The sequence below is a fragment of the Tachysurus fulvidraco genome, chromosome 14 (assembly GCF_022655615.1).
Source record: "Tachysurus fulvidraco isolate hzauxx_2018 chromosome 14, HZAU_PFXX_2.0, whole genome shotgun sequence".
NCBI lineage: Eukaryota > Metazoa > Chordata > Actinopteri > Siluriformes > Bagridae > Tachysurus > Tachysurus fulvidraco.
Genome location: NC_062531.1, coordinates 10,948,947 through 10,976,457, shown reverse-complemented (window position 1 = coordinate 10,976,457; position 27,511 = coordinate 10,948,947). Strand labels below are relative to the sequence as shown.

At 36.3% G+C, this 27,511-nt stretch overlaps 2 protein-coding genes across 2 annotated transcripts; one reads left to right on the top strand and one right to left on the bottom strand.

Annotated features, from left to right (window-relative positions):
• The first annotated feature begins 52 nt into the window (after nucleotides 1-52).
• Nucleotides 53-21,665, top strand: cacna1sb (calcium channel, voltage-dependent, L type, alpha 1S subunit, b). The gene is made up of 45 exons (XM_027166917.2): nucleotides 53-686; nucleotides 2,218-2,323; nucleotides 5,417-5,556; nucleotides 5,843-5,967; nucleotides 6,051-6,203; nucleotides 6,720-6,925; nucleotides 7,037-7,140; nucleotides 7,484-7,629; nucleotides 7,758-7,839; nucleotides 7,938-8,098; nucleotides 8,194-8,419; nucleotides 8,599-8,806; nucleotides 8,941-9,061; nucleotides 9,164-9,278; nucleotides 9,375-9,462; nucleotides 10,337-10,406; nucleotides 10,765-10,897; nucleotides 11,400-11,529; nucleotides 11,656-11,715; nucleotides 11,833-11,939; nucleotides 12,219-12,306; nucleotides 12,387-12,494; nucleotides 12,591-12,643; nucleotides 12,790-12,936; nucleotides 13,077-13,278; nucleotides 13,764-13,922; nucleotides 14,076-14,186; nucleotides 14,275-14,358; nucleotides 14,749-14,796; nucleotides 15,329-15,355; nucleotides 15,455-15,580; nucleotides 16,228-16,293; nucleotides 16,398-16,489; nucleotides 16,567-16,732; nucleotides 16,876-17,003; nucleotides 17,108-17,204; nucleotides 17,391-17,493; nucleotides 17,591-17,692; nucleotides 18,069-18,196; nucleotides 18,462-18,584; nucleotides 18,881-19,101; nucleotides 19,471-19,535; nucleotides 19,644-19,741; nucleotides 19,862-19,927; nucleotides 20,007-21,665. Exons 1-45 carry the CDS (start codon nucleotides 499-501, stop codon nucleotides 20,235-20,237), a joined length of 5,508 nt encoding a protein of 1,835 aa, XP_027022718.1. The 5' UTR covers nucleotides 53-498; the 3' UTR covers nucleotides 20,238-21,665.
• Nucleotides 21,666-22,687: 1,022 nt separating this feature from the next.
• On the bottom strand, nucleotides 22,688-25,605 carry taf10 (TAF10 RNA polymerase II, TATA box binding protein (TBP)-associated factor). Its single transcript, XM_027166924.2, has 5 exons — nucleotides 25,252-25,605; nucleotides 24,180-24,337; nucleotides 24,042-24,106; nucleotides 23,246-23,360; nucleotides 22,688-23,036 (listed from the first exon to the last, which is right to left on the bottom strand). Exons 1-5 carry the CDS (start codon nucleotides 25,397-25,399, stop codon nucleotides 22,947-22,949), a joined length of 576 nt encoding a protein of 191 aa, XP_027022725.2. The 5' UTR covers nucleotides 25,400-25,605; the 3' UTR covers nucleotides 22,688-22,946.
• Between the last annotated feature and the right edge of the window lie 1,906 nt (nucleotides 25,606-27,511).

Below are 27,511 nucleotides of genomic sequence, written 5' to 3'. Positions count from 1 at the left end.
TTAATTGGCAAAATTATTGGTGTTATATAATACACATGAAACAGTATTCCTTTTCTCTCTCTCTATCTGTGTGTTCTCATCTTGTCCTTCATCTCCAGTAGTGCTGTTTGGGCAGCTGAAGCTCCCTGACTGCTGTTTTCTCCAGTTCCCTGTGTCCCCACCCTGAAAACATGCTCCCACCGCCCTCTTCCTCAGCTCCAAGCATGGACACTCAACGCTTTTCTATATATAAACCTGACACAGGCCAACTGCAACCAAATGCTCTGCGCTTCTCTAATTTCTCCTTGCTTGGTGTACTTTTCCAAGCAGGGGCCAGGGCCAAGGAGTGAGGAGAGGCCTTTCCAGTGCGAAAGGGAGCGCTTGAACAGGACAGAGGGTAGAGGAGGTGGAGGAATTGTGAAGGTCTCACATGGACATCTAAGAGACCAAAGGATTGTAAAGTTGGGGTTTTTGTGTAACTGGCTTTTTAACTACTAGGTATTTTAATTGGATTCCAAAATGGATTCGGGTGGAGTGCCAGCCCTGGCCTCGTTCATCATGAACGAAGAGGAGCTGAAGAGGAAGCAGCGGGAGAAGCTAAAGAAACTGCAGGCCACTGGAGGAAACCCCCGGCCTGCTCGTTCTCTCTTCTTTTTCACTCTCAAAAACCCCTTCCGCAAGACCTGCATTAACATTGTGGAGTGGAAGTATCCTTCAAACACATACGCACATTCATACCATGCTTTTTCATGAAACAGTGAGATGGACCTTGATTGTGAGTGGCAGTTTAGAATGACCGAGGCACATACTACTACATGAATAGCATGTAGTAGTATCCAGACTCTTAAGTTTATCACTGCTACCTGGAATAATGAACACAGCCAGAGAAGTTATGTTATCTAATTTGGATATGAGACAGACTTATGAGATGTGTCCAGTCCTGCAGTGAAGAGAACAGGTGGGCTTTTTTTCTCCTAAGTATTGTAATCCATTAATATCCTGACTGAAAGTGTTAAGCTTTTGTTATCTCTGTGACTCCTTCAGGGTTAAGCGAAAATATTAGATCTGATCTTTGCTCTGTCTAAAGTGTTAAGCTCAATCTAGTAAGACACTGTTACATGTAATCATTAAAAACCTTTATTTGTGTAGTAAATGATCAGTTGATTTAAACTGAGAGAACTGAAATGGAGTGTAAATATATCAAATTATCTGCTTAGGCCCTATCTTGGTATTATAGGTAATGTATTATAGGTCAGTTTAGCTTTTCACTTTATTGTAAGGTAACATATTTGTGTTGACGCATACTGTGGATGATGTAGGGACGTGTTTAATCAGTGATAAGTGCATTTAAATGGCTTGACAATATTCCTGGTGCATGCAGCTGTTGTGTGAGATCACTGGCCCTAGACATGATGCTGAGTTGGCAGGGAAATTCTGAGGTGCTGCAGTCTGCTGGCAGGAATGCTCACACGCACACAAACACACATTCTCTCTCTCTCTCTCTCTCTCTCTCTCTCTCTCTCTCTCTCTCTCTCTCTCTCTCTCTCTCTCTCTCTCTCTGTTTCTGTCTCTCTCTTTCTCTCTCTGTGAGAAATGCAGACTCACATTGACCATGCCATACTGAGTTGTACATTGCGGTATGATGGATTGATGAACAGTGTTGTGGAAAAAGTTTCAAGGGTTTAAACTAAACTGTTTAATCATTGCAGATAACAATCCTAATATAACCACTGCCATGACAAACAATTAAAAGAACAACTAAAGAAAAAAACTGACATCTGCCAAAGACATGTTTGGTGTTCAAATTTTGTGCCATTGTTAGAAGCAAAAGTTTGTTTTGGACTAAAATGTTAGAAAGTAAAGTCTTATGAAAAGTCCCATATTGCACTTTATTTGTACGCAAAGAAAATAGTAATAAAGAATAATTATTTTAAAATTATTTATACAAAATAGTTACAGGAAATATGTACAAAAGAATGGTATAATTTAAGCATAAATGTAAATGTGTGTGCTATTAGAGAAATTAGAAAAGCAAAAGTTGGATGCTAAACCTGACTTACCTGCTTGTCTATATTTAAGGATGATAGAAAAGTGTGGAATTAAAGAAGAGCAGTAAATGCTACCATGATGTAAATTTAGAATTTTCACAAGTCCTGTATATTTAAGCTCAACTGCATGTTCTGTCATATTGTGCTTGTTTTTTGCTTGGCCACTATTTTCCTCAGCAGTCTCCATTAGGCCCTTTGAGATCATCATTCTACTCACTATCTTTGCTAACTGCGTGGCTTTGGCTGTGTTTCTCCCAATGCCAGAAGAGGACACCAACACCACAAACTCCACCTTGGTGAGTAACAGCTCCAGATGTTGGCTCAAACAATAAGAGCCCAAAACTCATTTTCCCCTATTTAAAATGATGGGCTGAATTATTACATTGTCGTCAATTGTGTATATTCATGTATATAACTTCTGCAATTTGTCTTAGAATCCCTACCATACACTTTGACAAATGTTGCAAACCGAATTATCTAAATCATTGTAGTACGCTTCTGTTTTAAGAGCACAGAATTAAAGAAAGAAAGAAAAAATAAGTAAATAAATTGGACATTCCAGAGCAGGGATCCTTAATATGATTTTGTCAAGATCCAACATCAACCTTTGCTTAACAAGCAACTAACCTAGCTGAATGATCTATGACAGCAGTTATCTTTAAGTAGCTCATGGCTATAAATAAGACACATCAATTTGAAGCAGTAATTTTTTCTTTCATACCAGTGCTTCACGTCACCACTTTTAACTAGTGCTGTGGACTCTGGAGATCATGTTTTAAAAAAACTATAGCTAGTTTTTATTTTTGTTGAGTGCTGAGTTCAGGCCACTGAAATACTTTGGTTCATATCCAGATGCCAGTCCACCAGTAGACTACCCCTGCACTAGTGGAACCCTAAAAGGTTCTGTCTCCGTTTTGAAAGCTAGAGCCATGAACCACTCTATGAATCCTGAATGTAATTGGGTGATTGTGACAGTTCTCCTGAATGTCTTTACTTTTGATCATTCAGATGAACATGATTATATAACTTCTATTGATTATCTACACCTCATATGTGTGGGTTTGACACAGTTGTGTGACCCACATATATTATATGTGAGCCTCTAAAAAGCTTTGGCTGAAACTAAAGCTCAGTGAATGGCGTTGGTACTGTCTTTCATCCTCGACTTTATATTTAGACCTTTGGTCAGGACTTGCAGTTATTACAAGCGAAGGCTTTGCAATCCACAGGATTGAGAGTGAGGTTTAAAGATACATGCAAACATCTAGGGGAGTATTTTAACGATGTTCCAAACTTGTATGCAGTTCATTGCTCATACAGAGCGTCATTGTATCTGATGCTGTTATATCTATCATTTAATCCTTTTATGCAGAGAATCCACACTTGGGTTAAATTAAATTAAAGCTGTTTTTTGATATTTTGAACAACGTCGAAATTCATGTGATGTTCATATGATGAATGTTAATGTTAAAATGAATAAATCAGAATCAGAAAACACATAAGAAAGCATTTACAACTTCTAATCAACAAAATTCAACATTTCACCCAAGCACTTTAAATATCTGAGTCAGATCCGTTGCGAGTTGAGTGTTCAGTCATATTCTCAGATCTTAAGTTGTATGTTACTTAACAGAGTGTTGTGTTTCAAATGACTCTAATGTGGGTTAGGATTTCTACAGTTACTGACTATTTACCCCCAGCTGTGACATTAAAATGTAGCCCAGCAGTTCCTCAGTTGTACATCATGAAATTGAAGCTAAGAGCTGGGTGTTGAAGACTCTGCCCATATCAGCTTTCTAAACACATGTAGCTTGGCTGAATTTCTGTATGAAAGGTTCTTCATTGTCCTGGAGTAGGATTATGATTAGGTTTAACAACTGATATGTCAGGAGTGAATAACTATAGCTTGGAAATGTTTTCCTTGTGTTAGAATATTTGCAATTTTATATACAATATACAAAAAAAACAACAACTCTGAACAGAGTTTTAGGTTGATGGTATCCTAAGTCTGTATTCTAGTGAACCAGTGTTAATATATTAATCGATAGAGACTTAAAAGCATTGTTGTACATCACTCTGGATAAGGGCGTTGGCCAAATGTCGTAAATGTGGAAGTATTATGTAAATGTCCATAATATATTTATGCTTAGGATTTTACACTCCTTGCAGAGTATTATTTAGAATAATAGACGACCTTTTTGATTGATATAATGATGTTTTAGCATTGTTGTATTTAAAGATTGATTAAGAAATTGAAAATACCTCCGTGTATAGTTGAATTAACGTTTTTATTCCTTCTATGCAAGACAAGCAGGGGTCCCATGTTGTTTGTAACTGCATGAGCTCTGTGTAATTTCTATGTAAAATAAACGGGAGCAGCCGAGTGCAGACGAATTCCCTCGCAACAATTGTTTGCACATCACAACAGTGTAGAACAGTGGAACATTAGTCTTTAAATCGCAATTGTTTAAGTAACAGTCACCATATGATTGGTGTTACCAATGTTAGAGTGTAAACAAGCAATGCGTGACCACCTTACAAGGATCTGTCCTCTAAGAGTTTGCCTCATCTTTACCATAGTATCACAACAACAGCCAAAAACATACCGTATCTGTATCTGTTTAGTTCTCCAGAGCCTTTTTTTTTTTTTTTTTTTTAAAGAACCATTCTATTGGGTTCCAGACATGTTACAAAATACAAAAAAATACAGAGGAAAAATGACACCACTGTTAGCATGGTCTGTAAATTCAGACTAAATAAATATGTGCATGAAACTTCAAGACAATCTCTTGTTCTATCTATTCCCAATAAGTTCTATTTGTCTGTAGCTGCCCACAATATTGTCTACTAAATTTAGTTGTATTTAGTTGTAATTGTTTGAAGTTTCTTTCCCCCAGAAACAAACCGGGCAGCTACTAAAGACCAATGTACTTTCATGTTCTTTATATGCACTTTCAATGCACTTTCATGTACACATTCATGTACTTTATATCTGACACCTTAAATCTGACACATTCTGGAACGCTTTCCAAAAGGACAGTGTAATTACAGTGTAATTACTATTCATACCAGTAATGTTATTATTTGTTCGTTCCCTATAGTTGGTTCATTCCCTATAGTATAGTTCCCCAAATTTTGTAGAAGCCATTGGTTATTAGTGGTGCACATACCTGACAAGATCTAACCGTTATATGTAATATGACTTGATTGAGAATAAACTACTAAAACAACGATGCACACTGCAAACACTCAGTGTGATTTACACTAAAACACATCATTTTCATTCAAGTACAGTACATTAGTTTTCATTCAGTACTGCAAATAAATTCAATGTGATATTTAAAATGGAATAATCATCTGACAAGGCTACTGTATGTGATGTTTTGCAGGAGAGCCTGGAGTATGTGTTTCTGGTCATTTTCACTCTGGAGTGCTTCCTGAAGATAGTATCGTATGGGCTTTTATTTCATGAAGGTGCATATTTACGGAACTGTTGGAACATACTGGATTTTGTCATCGTGTTCATGGGGTGAGATGAATCTATCTACTTAAGATAATGCTTGATCTTGTTTTCTTTTAATAGATACATAAATACATATGGATACATGCACTAAATGTTTTTACAAACAGTTTGATGACCTATAAATTGACCTTGTAGTCTGTTTGTTATGTTTTTATGTGTTATGGAAACGGTAGAATCATTACATGAAATTTTAGTAATGACTTTTCAGTACTGTACATTGTAACACTAACCTTTTTAACTGTTTCTAGCCCTTCTAGCCCTTATAATAATCTGATCTTTTTACTGTTTTCAGGCTCTTTACCCTGATAGTTGACATCATCGCTGGATTCCCCAAAGAGAAAGGAGGAGGGTTTGATATGAAAGCTCTTCGAGCCTTTCGTGTCCTCCGACCACTTCGTCTTGTCTCGGGAGTTCCAAGTAAGAACTTCCTTACAATACCATGCTGCTCCATTTAAAACCCAATGTGGAGTCATTTTTCTGAACTTGTTGCCCCTCTACAGGCTTGCAGGTGGTTATGAACTCTGTTTTGAAAGCTATACTGCCTCTATTTCACGTTGCTCTGCTTGTCTTCTTCATGGTCACCCTATATGCTATAATGGGGTTGGAGTTGTTTAAATGCAAGATGCACAAGACCTGCTACTACAAAGGCACAGGTAGGGGCAGTTTCTTTATACTGCTGTCTGCTGTTGTGTACTGTAGATTAATGACCCTGATGACACTACTGTACATGAAGCCATATTTTTGCATACATAATATATTTGAAGCATTCATAAGAAACTTTGCAATAGATATTAAAGCATAGTTAATAGTAAATTGTAATAGTAATTGTTATAATAATAATAATAATAATAATAATAATAATAATAATAATAATAATAATAATAATAATAAGACATAGTAAGACATGATATTGCCAGAGAAAATTAAAATAATATATCAAGATACATCTCATGATACATTAAACAGATTTGTACTCATTTTCATTGCTACTGTGTTATAAAGCACTAATTATAGTAATTTTGTCCTTGGCCCAGTACACAAGCATCAGGATGTATTTATTGATTGCACTTCTTTAAGTTGCTCTATATTAGTGATGTTAATATTCAAACTCAAATATAGCTACACGGTATTATGTAATCTGTTTAAATAAAAAATGTCTTGTGTCACAGACATTATCGCCTTAAGTGAGAATGAAATGGCATCACCTTGTGCTCAAGCCGGAAATGGACGTCGCTGCATCATCAATGGCACAGAATGCAGGACTGGATGGCCAGGACCCAACTGGGGCATCACCCATTTTGATAATTTTGGTTTTGCCATGCTCACAGTGTTCCAGTGTATTACAATGGAGAGCTGGACTAATGTGCTGTACTGGGTAAGTGAAGATGTTTCATCAAAAGTTTTTATTTTTAAAATCTTCAGAATAATCATAATTTCTATTAATGTAATAGTTTAAATTTAAAGCAAGGCTTTTGTTGTCCTTCAGGTTAACGATGCTGTTGGTAATGAATGGCCATGGGTCTACTTTGTGTCTATGATTCTGCTCGGCTCTTTTTTTGTCCTCAACTTGGTTCTTGGTGTTCTCAGCGGGTAATTGATCATCTCTTACACAGCCCATATCCAGAGTGACATACATTTTAGCACATTTTACACTACTGAGAAATTGAGGTTCAAGCTCCTTGGTCAGGAGCCCAGTGTTGGCAGCCTGGTGGACCTGGTGTTTGAACTCTCAACCCTCCAATCTGTAGCCTACGACCCACCGACTACGTTACTGACTGAGCTATCAAATCCCCTTTCATGAAGTACACACTCTAAGTTCGAATGTATATATTGTGAACCAACAAGTTTAAGTTAAATTATTTACACATTGTACTACTGTTTAGTGTCATTGGGTTTTGTTAAATTCATGTGTTCACATCCTCTTTGTATGTAGGGAGTTTAGTAAGGAGAGAGAGATATGTAGATCCAGAGGGGAGTACCAGAAGTTACGAGAGCGAGAGCAGATGGATGAAGATCTGAAAGGTTACATGGAATGGATTACACACGCTGAAATTCTGGATGCTGATCAGGAAGGATTAGGTACTCAGAATATAAATTTCTTAGATCTTATAGGTGCTGATTTTCCTCAAATCTGGGTTTCCATTTTGATCTTGGTAAAAAAAAAAGCCATTAAAAATAATTTATGACCATGTTCCTTGTGTCAACAGGTCTTCTTCCTCTTAAGGACAGTGGTTCAGAATCAGACAGCCTGTATAAAGCAGAGGGTTTAAGCCGTGTAGTGTATTATTTGTAAGTATGCTTTGAGAAGCTTTTCCTCTTCTTCTTCTTCTTCTTCTTCTTCTTCTTCTTAATAATTATAGTAATAATATGTTCACAATTTGACCTAGTCGCCTTGCTCGGCACTATCACCGTGCCTTACGGAGGAAATGCACTGTCTGGGTAAAGTCCAAAGTGTTCTACTGGCTAGTGATCCTGGTTGTGCTAATCAACACTCTTGCCATTGCCTCAGAACATCACCCCCAGTCTGAATGGATGACCCAGTTTCAAGGTCTGTCCTGGACTGCCAAATGTTTTGTGGGAAGCACAATTACTGATGATCTAGAATTTTCAATCATTTGCTTTCCTTGTTTTTTACTTTTGCAGATAACATCAACAAATTCCTGCTCACCTGTTTTGCAATTGAGATGGTCATGAAAATGTACGCTTTTGGCCTCCGAATGTATTTCATGTCAATCTTTAACCGTTTCGATTGTTTCGTTGTTACTGTGGGCATACTGGAGATCATCCTGGTGTCAGCCAATGTGATGACTTCACTGGGTATCTCTGTGATGAGGTGTATTCGCCTCCTACGTCTGATGAAGGTTACAAAGTGAGTTAACTGAGGACACTATTAGATTTAAATAACACAAAAAATAATTCCAGACTTGCTATCAAACTTTGACACAAAAACAAAGCTATTAAAAAACATTCACCCGAATCTAACATTTTGTCTGGAAATTCATAACTCAGGATGCCACTGTTTATTTGCGGGGTTTTTTTGGCTCTCAGGTACTGGACATCTTTGAGCAGTCTTGTGGCTTCTCTGATCAACTCAATCCGTTCCATCGCCTCCCTCCTCCTCCTGCTCTTCCTCTTCATTGTAATCTTTTCTCTCCTGGGCATGCAAGTGTTTGGAGGCAAATTCAACTTTCCTGACAGGCCTTTGCAGCGCAGCAACTTTGACAACTTTCCACAGGCTCTAATTAGTGTGTTCCAGGTGCACATATTATTATTGACATATGTTTTTATACTAGAATAGAATAAGGAATATCGAAAGAATAAGGAAGCCTTGAAGAGTCTTTCTTTTTTCTGATAATCGATCACATTCTAATTGATGTGTTTTTTCTCTAGGTCCTGACTGGGGAAGAATGGGATTCCATCATGTACAATGGTATTATGGCTCATGGTGGTCCAACTCTCCCAGGAATTCTCGTCTCTATCTATTTCGTCATCCTTTATATCTGTGGAAATTGTATCCTTCCAAAATTCTTATGTTACATCTGTCATGGTTTTGTGAAACCACAATAGAGGCACAGGAAAAATTTGAAAGCCTGATTTCCTGAGCGGTGGCTAGTCATCCTCTTGAATGTGTTCTTGGCCATTGCTGTCGATAACCTTGGTGAAGCAGAAAGCCTTTCGTCAGCACAAAAAGAAAGGGAGGAGGAGAAAGCTAGAAAGAAACTCATGAGGTACACTTAGTCAATTAATTACCCCCGAAAGCTAAGACAATCTACCACTTTTCTGTCTTACAACGTTCTGTAGAATCTTTTGATTTCTTCCATCAGAGAATCCCATTCACAGAAGAGCGATGAAGAAAAAGCTCTGGTGGTCAAGAGCAAACATAAGACTGAAGGCATGCCTACAACAGCAAAGGTATTAACACCTCATGAGATACTGCTCTGTTATAGTGTCCTTACATTGAAATACTGTATAGACTATTTCTGATTTTCCTCAACTATTTAACAATTATGGATTCAAGTCAAGTCAAGTCAAGTCAATGATAGGAATAGTCTAGGGTGTGTGACTGAATGTTCTTCCATGTTTTGGGCATTACACAGACATGTGAAAAAAGAAAAAAACAACATAAAGGATTTCAAATCATGAAGGATTTGCCCAATGCATGCAAGATGTTATATCCGAAAAATATTTCTTCAATTGGTGTATTCATGATGGTGTAGAACACTGACTAACATCCCCTTAACATCATCATTGTCCAACATCCAATTAAATGTTCAATGTTGAGATCTGGAAACTTTAAAGGCCTTAACACATTATTTACTAATCAATGTCGTGGGAATGGGGTCACTCTGGAAGAGACCACTCTCATGAGGATAGAAATATAATGGACAATGTTGGATAATGGATAGTGCTGCTTCCCTGTTAAGGATCAAGTGGGCCTAAAACATAATCTGTAATCTTCTTGTCTTCAGGAAGAGGATGGGTTCCGCTTTGAGTCTGGCTACTCTTAAGATTTCTTCCTCATGTTCTTTTAGGTCACTTTGCACAGTAGTGATCTAAATCCACAAGTGAATTTTTTAAAGCTGCTTTGTGACATATGTCATATGTTAAAGGTGCTATACAAATAAAATTTTATTTAAAGAAATTGAAAATGGCCACAGCATAACAGAGCTACTTCTCTTTGTTAATCAGGTAATAAATTTACAGCGATTTATATCCATCTGTAGATGATCTCATGAATTATATTAATAAACTTTTAGTAATTTCTGGCCATGTATGTTTCTTATAGCTTAAAGTGGATGAATTTGAATCAAATGTAAAAGAAGTGAAGGACCCATTTCCTCCAGCTGATTTTCCAGGTAACCCACACAAACACTAAAACTGCTTCCTGGCTTATGCTGCGGCTCTAAATTAGGATCAGTATATTTGCAAGGATAGCAGCACTGTTATAGGTCATGCTAAATATTAACCACATGCTCGTCTGGTCATTTATGGGAGTTGTTAAAAATAATGAGCTATCCATAAACAGGGTGCTGCTTTCTAAAAATCAGCAGTTTTCAGTTTCTTATAAGAATTGTTAGCTTTGCTTTTATATCAGTTACATTCCTGCCAATATCCAAATTGTTAATTCTAAAAGTTATTTTCGTCTTACTGAGCTAAACTGTGAACTAAGCGGAAAATGTTTTTTCGATCCCACAAACCGCCTTTATTGGTCAGGTGATGACGAGGAGGAAGAGCCAGAGATTCCGCTCAGTCCAAGGCCCAGACCTATGGCCGATCTTCAGCTTAAAGAGACAGTAGTTCCCATGCCTGAAGCGAGCTCCTTTTTCATCTTTAGCCCACAGAACAAGTAGGTTCTTCATATCAAAGATAATGAAGAAGGATTTGACATGTTAAACATCTTACTGACTAAAATGTAGAATTTTCTCTCTTAAAAGCCTTTACAATTACACTAAATTGTTTAGTTTTTCCAAGTGGTTTGAATTCAGTTTTGTATTCCTAATAATTAATTACTAAGTTGTTATATGTTCATTACTATATTAATGCCATTTTCTGTGCTTGCTGTTTAAGTATAATTTAAATATTTAAGTATAATTTAAACCACACAAACAAAAACAAACAAAAACAAATTAATTAACCACCAATATCAGCCAGTGCCTTATTGGGTTAAATGTACCTAGATGAATAGGAATTAAAGCTGAGTGTCAGTTGATGGCTAGACTTTGAATTTGTCTTTTGTGCTTCATCTCTAAAAATGACATGTGAAGCATCTTATAGATATCTCTTCTTACATATGGGTACAAATAAACAATGTTTTATTGTCTAGTGTGGTCGCTGTTTTTCAATAACAGGTTCCGTAAGCTGTGCCACAGGGCTATCAACGCAACCCCCTTCACAAACTTCATCCTTCTCCTCATCCTCCTCAGTAGCATTTCTCTGGCTGCTGAAGATCCTATCGACCCCAAATCCTTCAGAAACAAGGTGCCAACAAACAGAAAACACAGCTTCCTGCACTGCATTATTATCTTAATAATGACATTACATTATAATTGACAATACATAGCATGGCAAATCCACGAATATTGAATACATCTGACTATTTTACAGATCTTGGCTTATGCTGATATTGTCTTTACAACGGTCTTCACCATTGAGATTGTCCTTAAGGTAAATTATTTCTAGTGGATAATTATTCAAATTTGAGAGGTACTTTAATGAATGCAAAATGACTCCCTAACATATTATGCTGAAATGAACTGGTGTGTCTTGAATGTCATGGTTTAGATGACTGTGTATGGTGCCTTCCTGCACAAGGGATCCTTCTGCAGAAACTCCTTCAACATTCTGGATCTCATTGTTGTTGTGGTTTCTCTCATGTCTATGGGGATGGAGTAAGTTCTTATAGAATAATAGTAATTATTATTATAAAAATATAATACAGTGTGGCCTATGCTGAACATATGGTACATATACAGGCACTGTGATTTAATGGACTCTTTACTTTAGAGGTGCCTTATAAACAGTAATTTCCGGTAGAAGAATCTGGACACACTCCTAAGATACAGACAGCACGGACATGTTTCTAAAGATTTCTACAGAGATTATAGATTATACATTTGATATCCCTCCTTAAAGTCCTGTACTGAGTGTGTGAAGTTTTCTCTGTACAGGTCAAGTGCCATCTCTGTGGTGAAGATTCTCAGGGTGTTGAGAGTTCTGAGACCTCTAAGGGCCATGAATAGAGCCAAAGGATTAAAGGTATGTATATCCTGAAATAAGGTCTATTCCACAAAACTATTTTTTTTTTATTTGTATATAAATCTGCATTCTTTTTGTAGCATGTAGTCCAGTGTGTGTTTGTGGCCATCAAAACCATCGGCAACATCATTCTAGTCACCATGCTCTTAAACTTCATGTTTGCTTGCATTGGAGTCCAGCTTTTCAAGGTGAGATGAAAATACAACTTGCCTTGGCAGATAGTCCCTTGCATACAGTATATGGAAAGGAATTGTTAGTAATTATTATGTTTATTTTTGTATCAGGGCAAATTCTACTATTGTACAGATTCATTGAAGCTGACTGAGGTGGACTGTCGGTGAGTACACTGGTCTTTTTTCATGATGTTTTCATCTTGCTATTCAGGTTCCTTTTAAGCAAGGTTCTTCTAGGCATTACAAATAATGTTCAAATGTGATTCTTTTTCTAAAACAATTTAACAATTATTTTATTTGTTATTATCAGGGGACGTTATGTGCATCATGTGCAGAACACTCTCCATGACATAGAGGTTCATCCACGGGAGTGGGTCAACAGTGACTATAACTTTGATAACGTACTGAATGCCATGCTCACTCTCTACACTGTGTCCACATTTGAAGGCTGGCCAGAGTGAGTATGCACGAGGCATGGCCTCGATAGACAGCAGTTCTGTTGTTTAGAAGAGTATGTTAAAGTCCATTTGCCATTTGCAGCTTTTGTTTTGATGTATTAAGGACACATGAATATTTATTGCCACTTTTGTTCAACAGGTTGCTTTATAAAGCTATAGATTCAGATGCTGAAGACAAGGGCCCAGTATATAACAACCGTGTGGACATTTCCATCTTCTTCATCGTTTACATTATCATCATCGCTTTCTTCATGATGAACATTTTTGTCGGCTTTGTCATTGTCACTTTCCGAGAGCAGGGAGAGCAGGAGTACAAGGACTGTGAGCTAGACAAGAACCAAGTAAGTATTTTGATGTTTTGTGGGACACTGCAACTTGATTAAATGACTTAAATTTTATTTCAATGAATTAATGCTTAGCTCTCAGTGTTAAGTTAATACACTTTTCAGTTGGCCAGTGGATGCTTTATCAAAAAGGTCTTAATGCTTCATGAATGTGCTGTTAGTAAAAAAAATTAAATCTAAATTTGCAAGATGCTCTACTCTTCTTTTATGTAAAGTCAGTCACATACTATATAGTCACAGTTTTCAACATACAGTAGGTTCAATGTCTTTATGACAGTATTAATAATAATGTACTGTTAGGACAATAGGACAGTCTGGGTGTGCTGTTATTGGAAAATAATCAGCTTAGGAGCGGTTAAATGTTGTGTTACACAAACTCATTGTTGATATTAATTCTAAACAGCACACCACATCCATAAACGATTGCTGTATAAGCATTAGTTCATGTAATCTGTAAGGTTTGTATGATCTTTCCACCATAGCGCCAGTGTGTTCAGTACGCGCTGAAAGCTCGGCCCATCCGCTGCTACATCCCTAAGAACCCTTTCCAGTACCAGTTCTGGTACTTGGTGACCTCCTGCTACTTTGAGTACCTCATGTTTTTCCTTATCATACTCAACACGTTGTGTCTGGGACTGCAGGTGTGTGCTTTTTCTATCTATGTATATAAGATGAATCCCAATCATTGGTCACTATTAAAGTATTTTACTATTCAATTATTACTTTACTTTATTTTATGTCTGAAAATACTGACATTAATTATTTAATTGCTTTTTTTGTCCTTTGTATTGCAGCATTGTAATCAGTCAGACCACATAACCAAACTTTCAGACACTCTCAACGTCATCTTCACAGTCCTTTTTACAATTGAGATGATCGTCAAACTTATTGCTTTCAAAGCTAAGGTAGTGCAAACTCCTCTGTAAAAAAATGTTCCACAGACTAAATTTCTCCCTGAGAGAGTTTGTTTATACTCTTGAATACTTTCTCCAGGGTTACTTTGGAGACCCTTGGAACGTGTTTGATTTCCTTATTGTGGTCGGGAGCATAGTAGACGTCGTCCTCAGTCAGGTGGATGTAAGTACAAGAGAAAATCTACAACAATGTGTATGCTGATACATAAGGCACAATAGCTACTTAACAAAATATATATATGTTTATACATATTGTTAGTATTTACACACATTATTTATACAAGCCAAACAGACATGATACAGGATGGACAGATAAGTCTCTCAGTGCTCAGACTTTTCTCATTCTCAGTCTGTTTATCAGTTTAATTCAGTTTTCCTCAATTCTATTCACATCACTGCATGTCACAAAGGACATCCAGAGAAAAGATTACAGGCTCTATTCTTTTTGTCTTTGGATGTTACTGTCACCACTGTGTGGTGTAATGTTCTTGATTGTATTTATTAGTTTTATTCATCTTTATCCCATCTAAATTACAATTTTATTCCTCATCAGGCTGCTTTGGAGTCCAGTGGTGGACTTTACTGCCTCCACGGCTGTGCTGTAAATATCACTCTGCGCTGCATGGGTCTTGCTGTGTGAGCTGGTTTACTGATCCTGGTACACTCTGACCATTTAACATCAAAGCAAGAAATATATAAAACATACACAAGCTTGCAGTGGTTTAGCTAATGTGTTTTTGCAAACAAATGAATGCTCCTAATCTTGGTTTAGAGTACACTATAAAAATTATTAAATAAAAAAGACCCAGAGAGTTCAATTATTGTAATAATCTACACTTTGGAAAAAAGTAATGTTTGTGTCTTCCATGCTGGCTGGTAAATTAAATGTAGTCAAATTAAGCAATGGTTGTTTTATTTTGACCTAGTCTTTGCATGTAAAGTGTCTTCAAAATGTATAGTGATATGTGTGAAAATAAAGTGAAAATAGGAAGATAATAGGAAGGAAAGTTATCCAAACCCTTACATTTTCCTGTTTTGTGCTATTAATATGTAATGTATAACAACACTGCAGTACTTAAGTATTATGAGGATATCAACATGTACAACATCTTTTTTATTTACTTTTTTTACAGGAAACAAACCCAATGCAGGTCATTGCTGTAAGTCTTTTATGACATTTTCCTATTTTATGAAATGATACATGTCAATGATTTCAGACTTATCTACTGACTATATTCTACATTTCCACATCTTCACAGTATGAAGAAAATGCTCGAGTCTCAATCACCTTCTTCCGACTCTTCCGTGTCCTGCGTCTGATAAAGTTACTTAACCGCTCTGAGGGCATTCGCAACCTGTTGTGGACCTTCATTAAGTCGTTCCAGGTCTGAGAGATTGTAAAGACATGATCAGTGATGATTATTTATTTTTTGAACTCGTTGATACTGTATGTTTTCAACCATTTTGAAGTTTATAATCAAATAGCACTGGTTTTATCTGATTTCATGCTACCTAACGGGGTGGTTAACAGCAAATACCACTCTTTCCAACATTACTTAGATATTTATTGCTAATTTCATACAATTTTTGGAATATTTTAGGGAATTTTCTAATATGTCAATGTTACTTCTGACTAGCAGGCTGCACAGTTCAGTTTTAAAAACTACTTAAAGTTTACTTTTACTCTTCTTCAACACTCTTTTAAATATTTACTGGAAAGAAAGTTGACAGCTTTGAGTGTATGTTATTTTAGTGATGACTAGCATTAATAAGAATTGTAATATCAGGATTTAAATTGAGCTAACTCTGTATACATCGTTGTACATTTCCTATTGTTTTTTTTTTAAATTGCCATGTTTTGCCAAAAGTCAATTTCTTCTGATCTTTTAAGTATAAATCAGTATTCTCAAGATTTATTATTAATAATAATAATAATAATAATAATAATAATAATAATAATAATAATAATCATCATCATCATCATCATCATCATCATCTAAAATAGAATCTGTCTTTTCTTTCTCTCCTTCAGGCTTTCCCTCATATAGCTCTTATTATTGTGATGCTTTTCTTTATCTATGCTGTCATAGGGATGCAGGTGAGTTTTTCTGCATTTCCTATACATAATTCATCACAGAAGCTCTACAGTTCTGCACCTATTTAATCTTCTTACGCTGACTGTCTTTCTTCCCTCCTGTACAGGTATTTGGTAAAATTGCCCTAAAGGACGGCACTGAGATCAACCGAAACAACCACTTCCAGACATTCCCACAAGCCATACTGCTTCTGTTCCGGTGGGTCAGATGTCTACCTGACGTCACTGTGATCCAGCTGTGACAACATTATTCAAATTGTTTGGTTTTTATTCCAGATGTGTTACGGGAGAGGGTTGGCAAAAAGTCATGCTGGCCTGTATGTCTGGGAAACTGTGTGATCCAAAATCAGACTTTGGCTCAACTCCTGGAGAGGAGTACAGTTGTGGAACTAAATTTGCTGTCTTTTACTTTCTGAGTTTCAACATGTTGTGTGCTTTTTTGGTAAGCATAAAAAAGAATGTTCTTTATAGTATTTTTAGTTAGTCTCTAAGTAGCACATTTTGGCTTTTTTGTAAACCTCTGAGGTGATTGGTGAAGTGAGATTAGTTGATTGTTTATCAGTAAATCGTTGTCCTCTTCTACAGATTATCAATTTATTTGTGGCAATCATTATGGACAACTTTGACTACCTGACTCGTGATTGGTCGATCCTTGGTCCACACCATCTGGATGAGTTCAAGAAGATCTGGGCAGAATATGATCCTGAGGCAACGTATGTAGATATAGTGGATTTTGTGTAGATTTAGTGGATCTTTTATATGCAATATATTTGGGAAATTGCAGTGATTACAAACAGCTAACTATTTCCATTTAAAGGGGGCGAATTAAACATCTGGATGTAGTAACACTTTTACGAAGGATTCAGCCACCACTGGGATTTGGAAAATTCTGCCCTCATCGCTCAGCCTGCAAGGTAAGACAATTTAAACTAGAATTGTAAAGGTTGTTACAATTGTAAAACACATCAGTTGTATCTACAGTATATCTGTAATGATAATTAAAGTCATGCTATTTGAAGGAAATCCTTTGACCAACTAGAGTAGACTTCCATTTTTCCAACATAGAATGAAATTTCTTCTTTATTTTATTTTGTTCTCAGCGATTAATTTCGATGAACATGCCCCTGAACAGCGATGGAACGGTCACCTTCAATGCCACATTGTTTGCTTTAGTCAGAACGGCCTTGAAGATTAAAACTGAAGGTATGAGATGCATTAATTTATACAACATTAATACTGTTATATAACCAAAATATTTTGAAGAACTGTTCTTGACTTTTCTATGTCCTCCGGCTATCAGGCAACTTTGAGCAGGCTAATGAAGAGCTGCGTGCCATTATTAAGAGCATCTGGAAACGGACAAGTATGAAACTCTTGGATCAGGTGCTTCCGCCTATTGGAGGTAATGAATACCTGTTTAAGGTAAACATTGTGTGGCTTATTGTACCAGCCCATCTGCACGGTATGGCTCTGACAGGAGTTCTGGCTGTAAATGGTCTGCCTTGCGAAGATCTTCAGAATGCAAATTTTTTATAGTTATATATAAAAATGTTTATTGTAGTATATAAAAAAATAATAATAAAATAAAAAAACACTTTTCATAGGAAAATAATCAGTTTTGGGGATGATAATATCCCACACCTCGTTACTACAGTATTTATTTTCCTATAACTGCATGTCCAGAAATGTTTCATTCCTTAATTAGCTTTCATTTAATACCTTTCTAGTTTAAGTTTCGTGCCTCTGATTAATATTTGTTATCATATAATTGGTTGCAGATGATGAGGTCACTGTTGGGAAGTTCTACGCCACTTTCCTGATTCAGGAATACTTCCGTAAGTTCATGCAGCGTCAGGAAGAGTATTACGGCTACCGGCCTACCAAAAAAAGGACAGCTGAGATTCAGGTACAACGCGTTTGGATACTGTCATTATATTATTATACTTCATTACAAAATCACAAGTCATCCCATTGGTTATTATTTTGACTGATATTTGGAAATTACATTAGCTTTATCGGTTTAGTTATTACCTTATCCCAGCCTAATTTACTCTGCTTCTTGTTATTATTGCTCAGCAGTGCACTTCCCACCACCCCTTACTTCTCTCAGCTTATCCTTACATCTTTTATCAATTATAAAATAACACACAATATTATCCTTTCTTGTTCAGGCGGGTTTGCGCAGCATTGAGGAGGAGGCAGCTACCGAGCTCCACAGGGCCATCTCAGGAGACCTTATTGCTGAGGATGAGATGGAAAGAGCCATGGCAGGAGGAGAGGAGGGCATCTACAGGGTAACAAGTACAGTTTTGTCTTATTAAACAATTAAAAACCTAATGAACATTGCACTCCATGTAAACCTCAGGGAACTTTTCTTTGCTGCATTATTTAACAGTCTGTAAGAAAAAATAAAAGATTCAATATAATTAAAGATGGTCCATTCATTCGTTTAGTCATCATCAGTAAGCACTTTACGAAGCTTTAACCACTTTATACACCCACATAGATCATATACATACTGTACATAACTCAATAACCCAATAGATCTTGTTTTAGGGTTGTATACAAAGTGTAGTTTTTCCTCTTTCAGAGAACTGGGGGTCTGTTTGGGATCAACACAGACCCCTTTTCATCAGAGCCCAGTAGCCCTACAACAGCACAGACCAGCCAACGCCCAATGCAGTTCTCTGAGAGTCGTCCAGAAGATGTGGAGTCGCCACCTGACTCTGTGTTCCTCCCCAACACTGAGTTTTTTCCTGTAACACCAACTAGGACAAACATCACCAACAACAATGCCAACTTTACAGAGGAGTGAGTATTTTAAATAATCCAGCACCATGTTGTGATTTATTTCCTACTCAAGGATACCTTAAAGGTCCATTTGTTATTATTCAATTTACAGCATGATATTCAGCTACAACTAGTATTTATTCAGGATTTCAGAAATTACAGTGAAACTAAATTATCTAAATACAGTTACGAGAGTAAGGAATGAGTTTCGACCCACTGAATGTTTCCGATAGTTTAATAGATGTGTAAGAACAGAGAATTCGACAAACTGGGTGTCTCTTAGTTAATTCATCCTTCTCCCTAACACTGCTTAAATACTTTTCACCAAAAAAACATATGATTGCATGTGTTTAATGCCCTTTCAAGCGTTTCTTGTCCTTTCTCTTCCAGTTTTATATTTGAGAGAGAATCACCATTGCTTGTTAGAGCCAGAGATCAGTCCTTTGAAGATATCAGTAAGTATAAAGAAAACATAAAAATAAATCTCAAATGCACACTGGACAATATGCTGTTAAAAATTCTTGCTTGAAGTCTCCTTGTTTGAAAAGAACTGTACCCAACAGGAGAAGTCAGTATGGGTCCCAGTAGGGTATCACCATCTTTTAGAGATGCTGAAGACAGACACCGGTCAGATTTTACTGTGAGGACTGACATCACGCAGGTAATCTGTGGGAGGGATTTCAAAATACAAAAAAATGTAATAAAAAATTAAGTTAATATCTGAAGGTTTGTTATGTGACAGAGGCAGATGAAAAACTTTTATTACTCTTCACTCTTGCAGTTCCCTTATGATCCTACCTATGGTGAAAAAGAAACGTCATCTGCGACTGACAAACTCATCCGACAGGTAAACTGCAGGCTAATAGCATGTGTGTCAGTGTTTATTGGTCAGAAAGAGCCAAAACCACTGCATTTTGCATTTTTAGGTACTAAGAAATAACGGCCTTGAAACTCTGGCTGAAGACCCCAAGTTTGTTACTGTGACTAAGAGCGAGATGGCAGAAGCCATGAATGTCAGCGTGGGTGATATGGAGGGAGCTGCTCAGGAACTTCTGAATGAAAAGGGTGGGAAAGTGGTGAAACGTAAAAGACGTCCCATTCCAGTTCCACCCAGCACCAAACCTGCCGACTCAAACAAGGCCACCACTGCAGTGTAGGTCGTATGTCTTGGAAGACCCACCTGAACAAGAAAGTCCACTTTTATCATAATTTTCCTTACAAGGATACTTCTCAAGCCTTGTCCTGAAAATTCAAATCCACTTGTTTCACATCATCACATGCTAAACAAAAATAATTAAATATCTCTAACAGGCAAAAGACCATGTGGGTATAGCTTTGCCTATGTGAGATGTGGCTTTGTGTTCATTTGCTCCTTTATTCAAAGAGTGGATTTTTCTTTTCATTGGACACAAAAAAACTGAGTGAGACTGAAGACAGACAGATTCTTATTTATTTCATTACTGTGTGCAAGATGAGCTCACTTGTTTGCACAGGTTTCAGAACAGACTTACTTCTGAATAGTTAATGTTTTAAACATTAGAATTCAGTCAGAGAAAAATCTGTGATTTTCCTTGTTGAAAGAAAATCAGCAGGAGTTATGAATGATAATACTATATAAAAGGATTTGGGTTGAAAATTAACAAATAGAGTACTGTGCAAAGGTCATCTATCAGAGATGCTGTAAAGTGAAGATGCTTTCAAAAAATAATCAGTATTTTAAATGTCAACAAAATGAGGCAGAAATTAATTCAATCAATTAATACTGTTCAAAAATGAACATTTCTTGCCTCATAATAGATAGGGTTTTTTTTTATTTACTGATTTCATGGTTCTCCTACAGGCCTTCTTTCACTTGCGTCTCTGTGTGCAGATCAAATTCCAGACAGTTGCTGATATATTTTATTCTTTAAAGACATATACGGGATACATTTCTCTGTAACATATATTGTTGTAGAGAATAAAATGTTGGCACTTTAATGCATAACACTTAAACATCCAAGTGTAAATTTCTATTTAAAATTTAAAGTTTGAGGGCTAATACTTTTGTACAGTACTGTATGTTAAAATAATCTTCCAGTAATTAGCAACGGGGAAGAGAATACGAAAGGGTGACGTTACATGCCAGATGCATGAGAATCATTTTGCTGAAGGTTCTGCTGGTGTTAGATGTGTCTAAACAGCAGTGATCAGTCAAACAATGGATTTACTTGTGATTAAATTACTGCAGCAAACATGTGTACTCTAAGAAATGTATTTTATTTTAGAGTGCTGTCTGGTATGGCAGTAAGAGATATTCCTTTTTTTTGTTTGTTTGTTTTCGGCAAACAAAAGAGACAGATACTTCCATAGAGGACCAGATACTCTTGGAAGATGCCTTTTGAACTAAAGGCCTTTACTTTACTTTACATTAGCTATTTTATTGTACAGTATAGACGGTTATAGATCTCTATAGAAATATCAGTTTTGAATTTTTAAAAAGGTCTTAAAACGTTGCAATCCCAACGCAAGCTCTAGAGATTCCTGTAATATGTTATATGTATGGACTCTGAGGAGACACCATGGATGAATAAAAACCGAAAATGAAATGACTTTGTAAGATTTCCATTTGTGTAATCTTAAATTAAATGAATTTGGAATGAAATAAAAGGTTTCAGTAAAGAAAAGTATTATCACGTTGATCTCATCATAGATGTTGTAAGATCAAATAAAAATATTAAGTAAAACAGCATGTCTAATTTTTATATCCCTGCTGTACTTTTGAAGAGAGATCCCAAGCTCATATGCCTCTGAACAACAAACAGTGAAAAGTCAGTGTTTTGGACAGTATTGGAACGCTCACAACAGACTGTTCTTATAATTCTTTAGACTGGAATAGGGAAATAAATACCTTGAACAGACCCAATAAAATATCTACAGCATGTACACAAGTTTTTTGAACTTGCTAATGGAGATAACTGCTGATGTCTAATGCTGATAAAAATGCAGGCCTTCTACATGAAATCCCCAGTAAATTAATATGGCATGAGTAGTGGCATGATTTCAATCTTGAAACCATGCGGGATATAAACTTTTGCACTTACCTGTGTATGGTTTATATTATGTTTTAGCTATCATTTATATTATTTTGTCAGCTACCTAAAGCAAAAGGTTCTAGCTCTGGAATTGCCTGGCCAAGAAATTTTTGCAGTTGTTCATAAATATGATATTTTGCCCATGATTTTTAAAACTACATTGTGGGAACAAACTCGACATTTCCATTTGAACACACCTCATGATAAATTGAATCTCAGTACTTCAGCTCTGTGATTACTGTAGACTGGTCCTCAGTGCCATCAGCCAGCGAATGAAACACAAGAACAGCTTATATTTCTATTAATACTTAAGCAGGTCTGAATCGTCTTATGGCCTAGAAACCAAAGCCTTCCAAATACCAATGATGAAAATATATACTCCGTTATAGAAAGTCAACTGGTAGAAGTTGCCAGGATATATAAATAGAAAAAACATTTTCTTTTATTAAGAATAACTTTTATATGAATCACCGTAAATCAGAGTCTGCTATAAATTTCAGCTCAAATGTAGAAATTTCCGGAAGATCAAATACAAATAAGAGGTGAAGAATTCTGTTTATTTCCATGAATCCAATAGCACAAATGTGTAATGAATCACATCCATGGTTAAGCAAAATCAAAGAAAATTTCAAATAAATGGCTAAACAAATGAAAAGCGCACACAGCCTTCTGTGTGTCACATGGACCAAAAGGTTTTCACTGTTTAAAAGTCAGGTCTCTACTGTGGGAACACCTTTTTATGGAGCCAGGTTGCTTACAGCGGTTCGTTTCAGGATGTTAGGTTTTTTCTTTTTTTTACGTGAAGTAGTAAGGCTTTTTAACGTTGATGCCATATTCAGACAAAGCCGGACTTAGGTCCTCCATTGTCAGGGTGTACTTCTTATCCTGCGTTTCAAGAGGAACAAGACAAGAAAAATCAGTTCTGTATTTTGTCAGTGAACCATAAAATAAAGAATTCTATACACGTAAAACTCACAAAAGGTCCAATACAATTACATCCAGAAAATATTTCCTGATTTTTTTTTATTATACCTTTATTTAACCAGGGATAAAATCACATTGAGATAGATGTGTGTGCTACAGACTTGACTAACCTTTGTCTTGCTCCGAGAGCTTCCAGACGCAGTGCCCTTCATTTTACAGTGCTGTAGTGCATCATTTGCAATGTCTGAGACAAACTTCTGAGCCGCCAATGAGATCAGACGGATTCTGCACAAAAACATAATAAACAGTGTTTTAAAGTCATGTCCAGCCAAGTCAATTAGTCCAGTTCAGTGATTTTCTCCTGTTTAATATAATGACAATAAAGTTTCAGTTTTATTTGCTTATTTATAAAATGCAAAGATCTCAAAGTAAGCAACAGCACCTTAGAGAGGAAGTGCATTTTTTCTTGCTCTTGTTTTTTTTAACATTAAGAATTTATTTTGTCAGCCTCTTAAGCCATTCTCCACTAAACACAACTCAAATTTTTTCAAATTAAAAGTCCATTTGATGGATGCTGTAACCAACGCCTTTCACTAAAGCATTTCACAGAATTATAATGTATACTCATGATAAACTTCCTAAAATAAAACTTATTAATTGAAGACGGTACAATTAACTTCATGTACGTATATCGTAATCCCTTCCTCAGTGTTCAAAAATGTGTTTACTGATCAGAAGTTACACACAGAAGAAGATATAATTAAAGGTGTGGAGGACCAGTTGGATTGCAATCTTCAAGATTCTGAAGTTTGTGGCCAGAAAAGTGTATAATAAGTATGTGGAAAGTCATTTTGTTCCACATAATTTCATATTTTTTAAATTATGTATAGGATTTCATCACTCTCATGTTAGCAGTGATTGTACATTTTTATTGTGTTTTACAAACTGGAATCAAGCTGAACTTACATCCTTGGATCTGATGCTTCAAATCCTGCTCGATTAAGATAATATCCCGTAACTGCATCTGGGATCTAAGTGTCAAACAAAAACAAATAAGTAAAAAATAAAATCATATTTATTGGTGTTTAGCATGTGGGAACTCACCGTGGGTGTGTAATCTTCCAGCTGCATTAGGAAATCAGCCAGTGGTGTGCTGGAGATGATGGGCTTCACGTCCCCATTGGCTAATCCTGTGGGCATGTAGAGCCCGTTGGACACAGAAGAGCCTGAAGAGGGTGTTGCCATGGCAGCTGAGGTCGGAACTATTGGGAGACAAAACGTCGGTGTTATTCAGCAGTACAGAACACCCGAACGGACAGAAGGTGTTGAGAAGTTTGAAAGCACGGCTCTGACAGCAGTTTTGGCTGAAAAACAAATCACAGGTTTGTCATTTCTATCTGAACAAATGGAGACAGCTTTACTAGCCATTTCTCTAAAAAGTGTTCTTATGCGATCTTGTGTACTCGCTCCATATCATCATCATCATCATCCACCACTAAAGTTTAATTCCAGAGTCCCAGAAGTCAACTGTGTCAAAAAAAAACCCTGACCCAAAACTGTAATAATCTAATAAGAATGACTTTGCTCAGCAAGTCAAATAGATTATATATATATGAAGTGCTTTAAAATGTGACTTTATTCCTCATAAGTCTTTTAATTCAACTATGCTGGCTTCTCTCCTGAGGTAAACGTCTCAGGTATTCAATTTAACTTGAATAATTTAAGAAACATGTAAATAAAAACGATAATAATATCCAATAAGGGCCAATAAATGATTCTGAATCTGATTCCTCTAAAACAGAAAACATGATGTCTTTCTGTCCGCCCGTCCAGTGTAGCAAAGCAAATCTTGTTTTGTGAAAGTTCCATAAAATTATATTTAACCAAAAAAAAGGACTCACAACTCAGGAAGCCAAACTTACACACAACCAAACCGGAGCCCAGGATCCAGACTTGCTGTACACCTCATATAATTATAATCAATTGATATTTTTATTCCTTTAAATAAAGGGAAAAAACCCGAACGGATGAATAATTAAGTATGAAATAGGACGTTTTAAAAAGCTGAAACACTTTAAACACGTAATAGCACACGAGCTAATCCTGCTAGCTCCTAGCCACATCGCTTCGGTCACTGATTTTTAGTAAAGCATTCACACACAGCTGCTCCACTCACCATTAGTGCTACCAGTTGAAGGTAAACTGCTGACATTAGCGGCTGAGTTGCTGTTCTGGACACAGTTACTGCTACTGCTGCTGCTCGGGGCTGAGGAGTTTGTGCTTGCGGCTCCGCTCGGCGCTGCTAATGCAGCATCGACATTCATGTTGTTGGTGGATTAATTTACTGTCTGAACGCCAAGTAACCAAATTACGCCTTAAAAATTGGATATTTCGTTTCGCGCGTGTTTTTTATAATATAAATTTTAGATGTTTAATTGGGGGAAAAAAGGTCAGAATGTTTTCTGCTAAATCCTCCCACTAGATTGTGTTGTGTTCGCGTCTGTTTTGAGGAAGTTGTGTGACTTTGCCAACGTTAATGCTTCCGCCGCATAAACAGCGGGATGCTGGTTTTCAAAATAAAAGGTTATAAAGGGTTCGAGTTTTGTGTTTGCGAGAGAAAATAAGACGGACTTATTTTACACTTTCATAAAGATTATGTATTTTTTCTTATCGTTAAGGCGTCGTTTTTGATACCTTTAAACATGTTCAAATTCCTTAATAACCTTAAATATAGTTTCAGATACATAACATAATTTGAATAAAACTTATAATAACTTGGAAAATAAGCAATACAAAATATTTCATGCTACATATCAGTTTTTGCATTAATGTGTTTCCATTTAACATATCATGAAAAATTACATATATCCAACATGAAATGTGTAAAATAGTCACATGTTCAGAAGATTTTTTTTATGATAATATGTGATAACTCAAGCTTCCTGAATATCACAGGAAGAAGAAATATAAATTTCTTATTTCTGTATTTTCTCTGGCATTGTGATATTGACTGATGAGTTCACTGGCACCAAAAGTACACATCGAAAAAAAATTATTCATTTGGGGGAAAACACAAATTTTGGGTGAAAGCAAATGTTAGAGTGTCATGAATATCCTTATGTAATTAACTTGGGTTCTAGTCAACCAAAATTTTGTACCTTTATGCTAAACAGGATTAAGTAACCGAGATAGTCCAATTCGCATCCCTACAAAACTGAAATAAAACACTAAAATAAACATTAGGATTTCAACCATTTTTCCACATAGAATTTGTCTCAACACTAAATATCGGCTTCTCTAGTCAGCACAGTCAACCACTCAGTCTCAGTGAAACATAGTAGCACTAACGTGCTTGACATAATGCTCAGATTGAGAGAGGAAAGAGAACAGACATGTCCACATCTTCAACAGATACAGACATTCAATAGGAAACCACAAATGTGACAGGAACATGGTGCATTTTATTATGGAATAGTAAATGAAACAAGTGAGATACTTCCAAATCAAATACGCATAACATTGGAACCAAAAGTTTCTTTTACTCATCCAGATATAAGCTCATTTAGAAGACATGGTTTGACTCATTCTAGCCTCTTAGCAGGTATCAAGTCATTATATGGATATCGATAAGAAAATCTGGGCCAAACTTGACAGACCATTCTAACTGTGGATCAAAAGGAGACACAGAAAGTGCTGCAGCTAAAGTCTGACAAGTCATTATACGGATATTGGTAAGAAAATCTGGGCCAAAGTTGTCATGAAGTCATAAACGACTAACACACAGCCATACTGTACACCACAACCATGTCTACAGTTCTTTAAAAAAAAAAAGATATTTACTGTGAGAACCACACAGTAACTAAAAATATGTCCTTAAGCCTTCTGTTACCCAATATTCAACCATGATAGTAATCTTTAAACTTCATACTTCAAAGTGTTACTTCATCTTTTTATTACTAAATAAATAATAAACCTTTCAGTTATAAAGGAAATGTTTTTCGTGTAGGCTCATGTTCTGTTCTGTTCTAGTTAGGACCCTACTTCCATATCACAGTCATTTTAAAAGTGAATATTGACACTTAACTTGCTGAAGGAATGTTTTCTAATGGAGCGTTTTAGGTATATTAAAGCAGTTACTCTGTGTTAATATGTATTTTTATGCTTACTGGGTTTTTAAGCTTTAGATGGTGATTAGATAATGATAGAGAGAAAACTGCCTTTAATTAACATTAACAATTTTTAACCAGGTGCACATCAGATTTTTTTTTCTGTACCGTTCATCCTACAAAGTGTCATGGGGAACTATCCTGGATGAGTGCAAGGCAGGGAACATCTTGGATAGGGTGCCAATCCGTCACAGGGTACAATCATACAAACACTCACACACCTATTTACATTTACATGCCACAGACAATTTAGTGAAGCCAATCAACCTA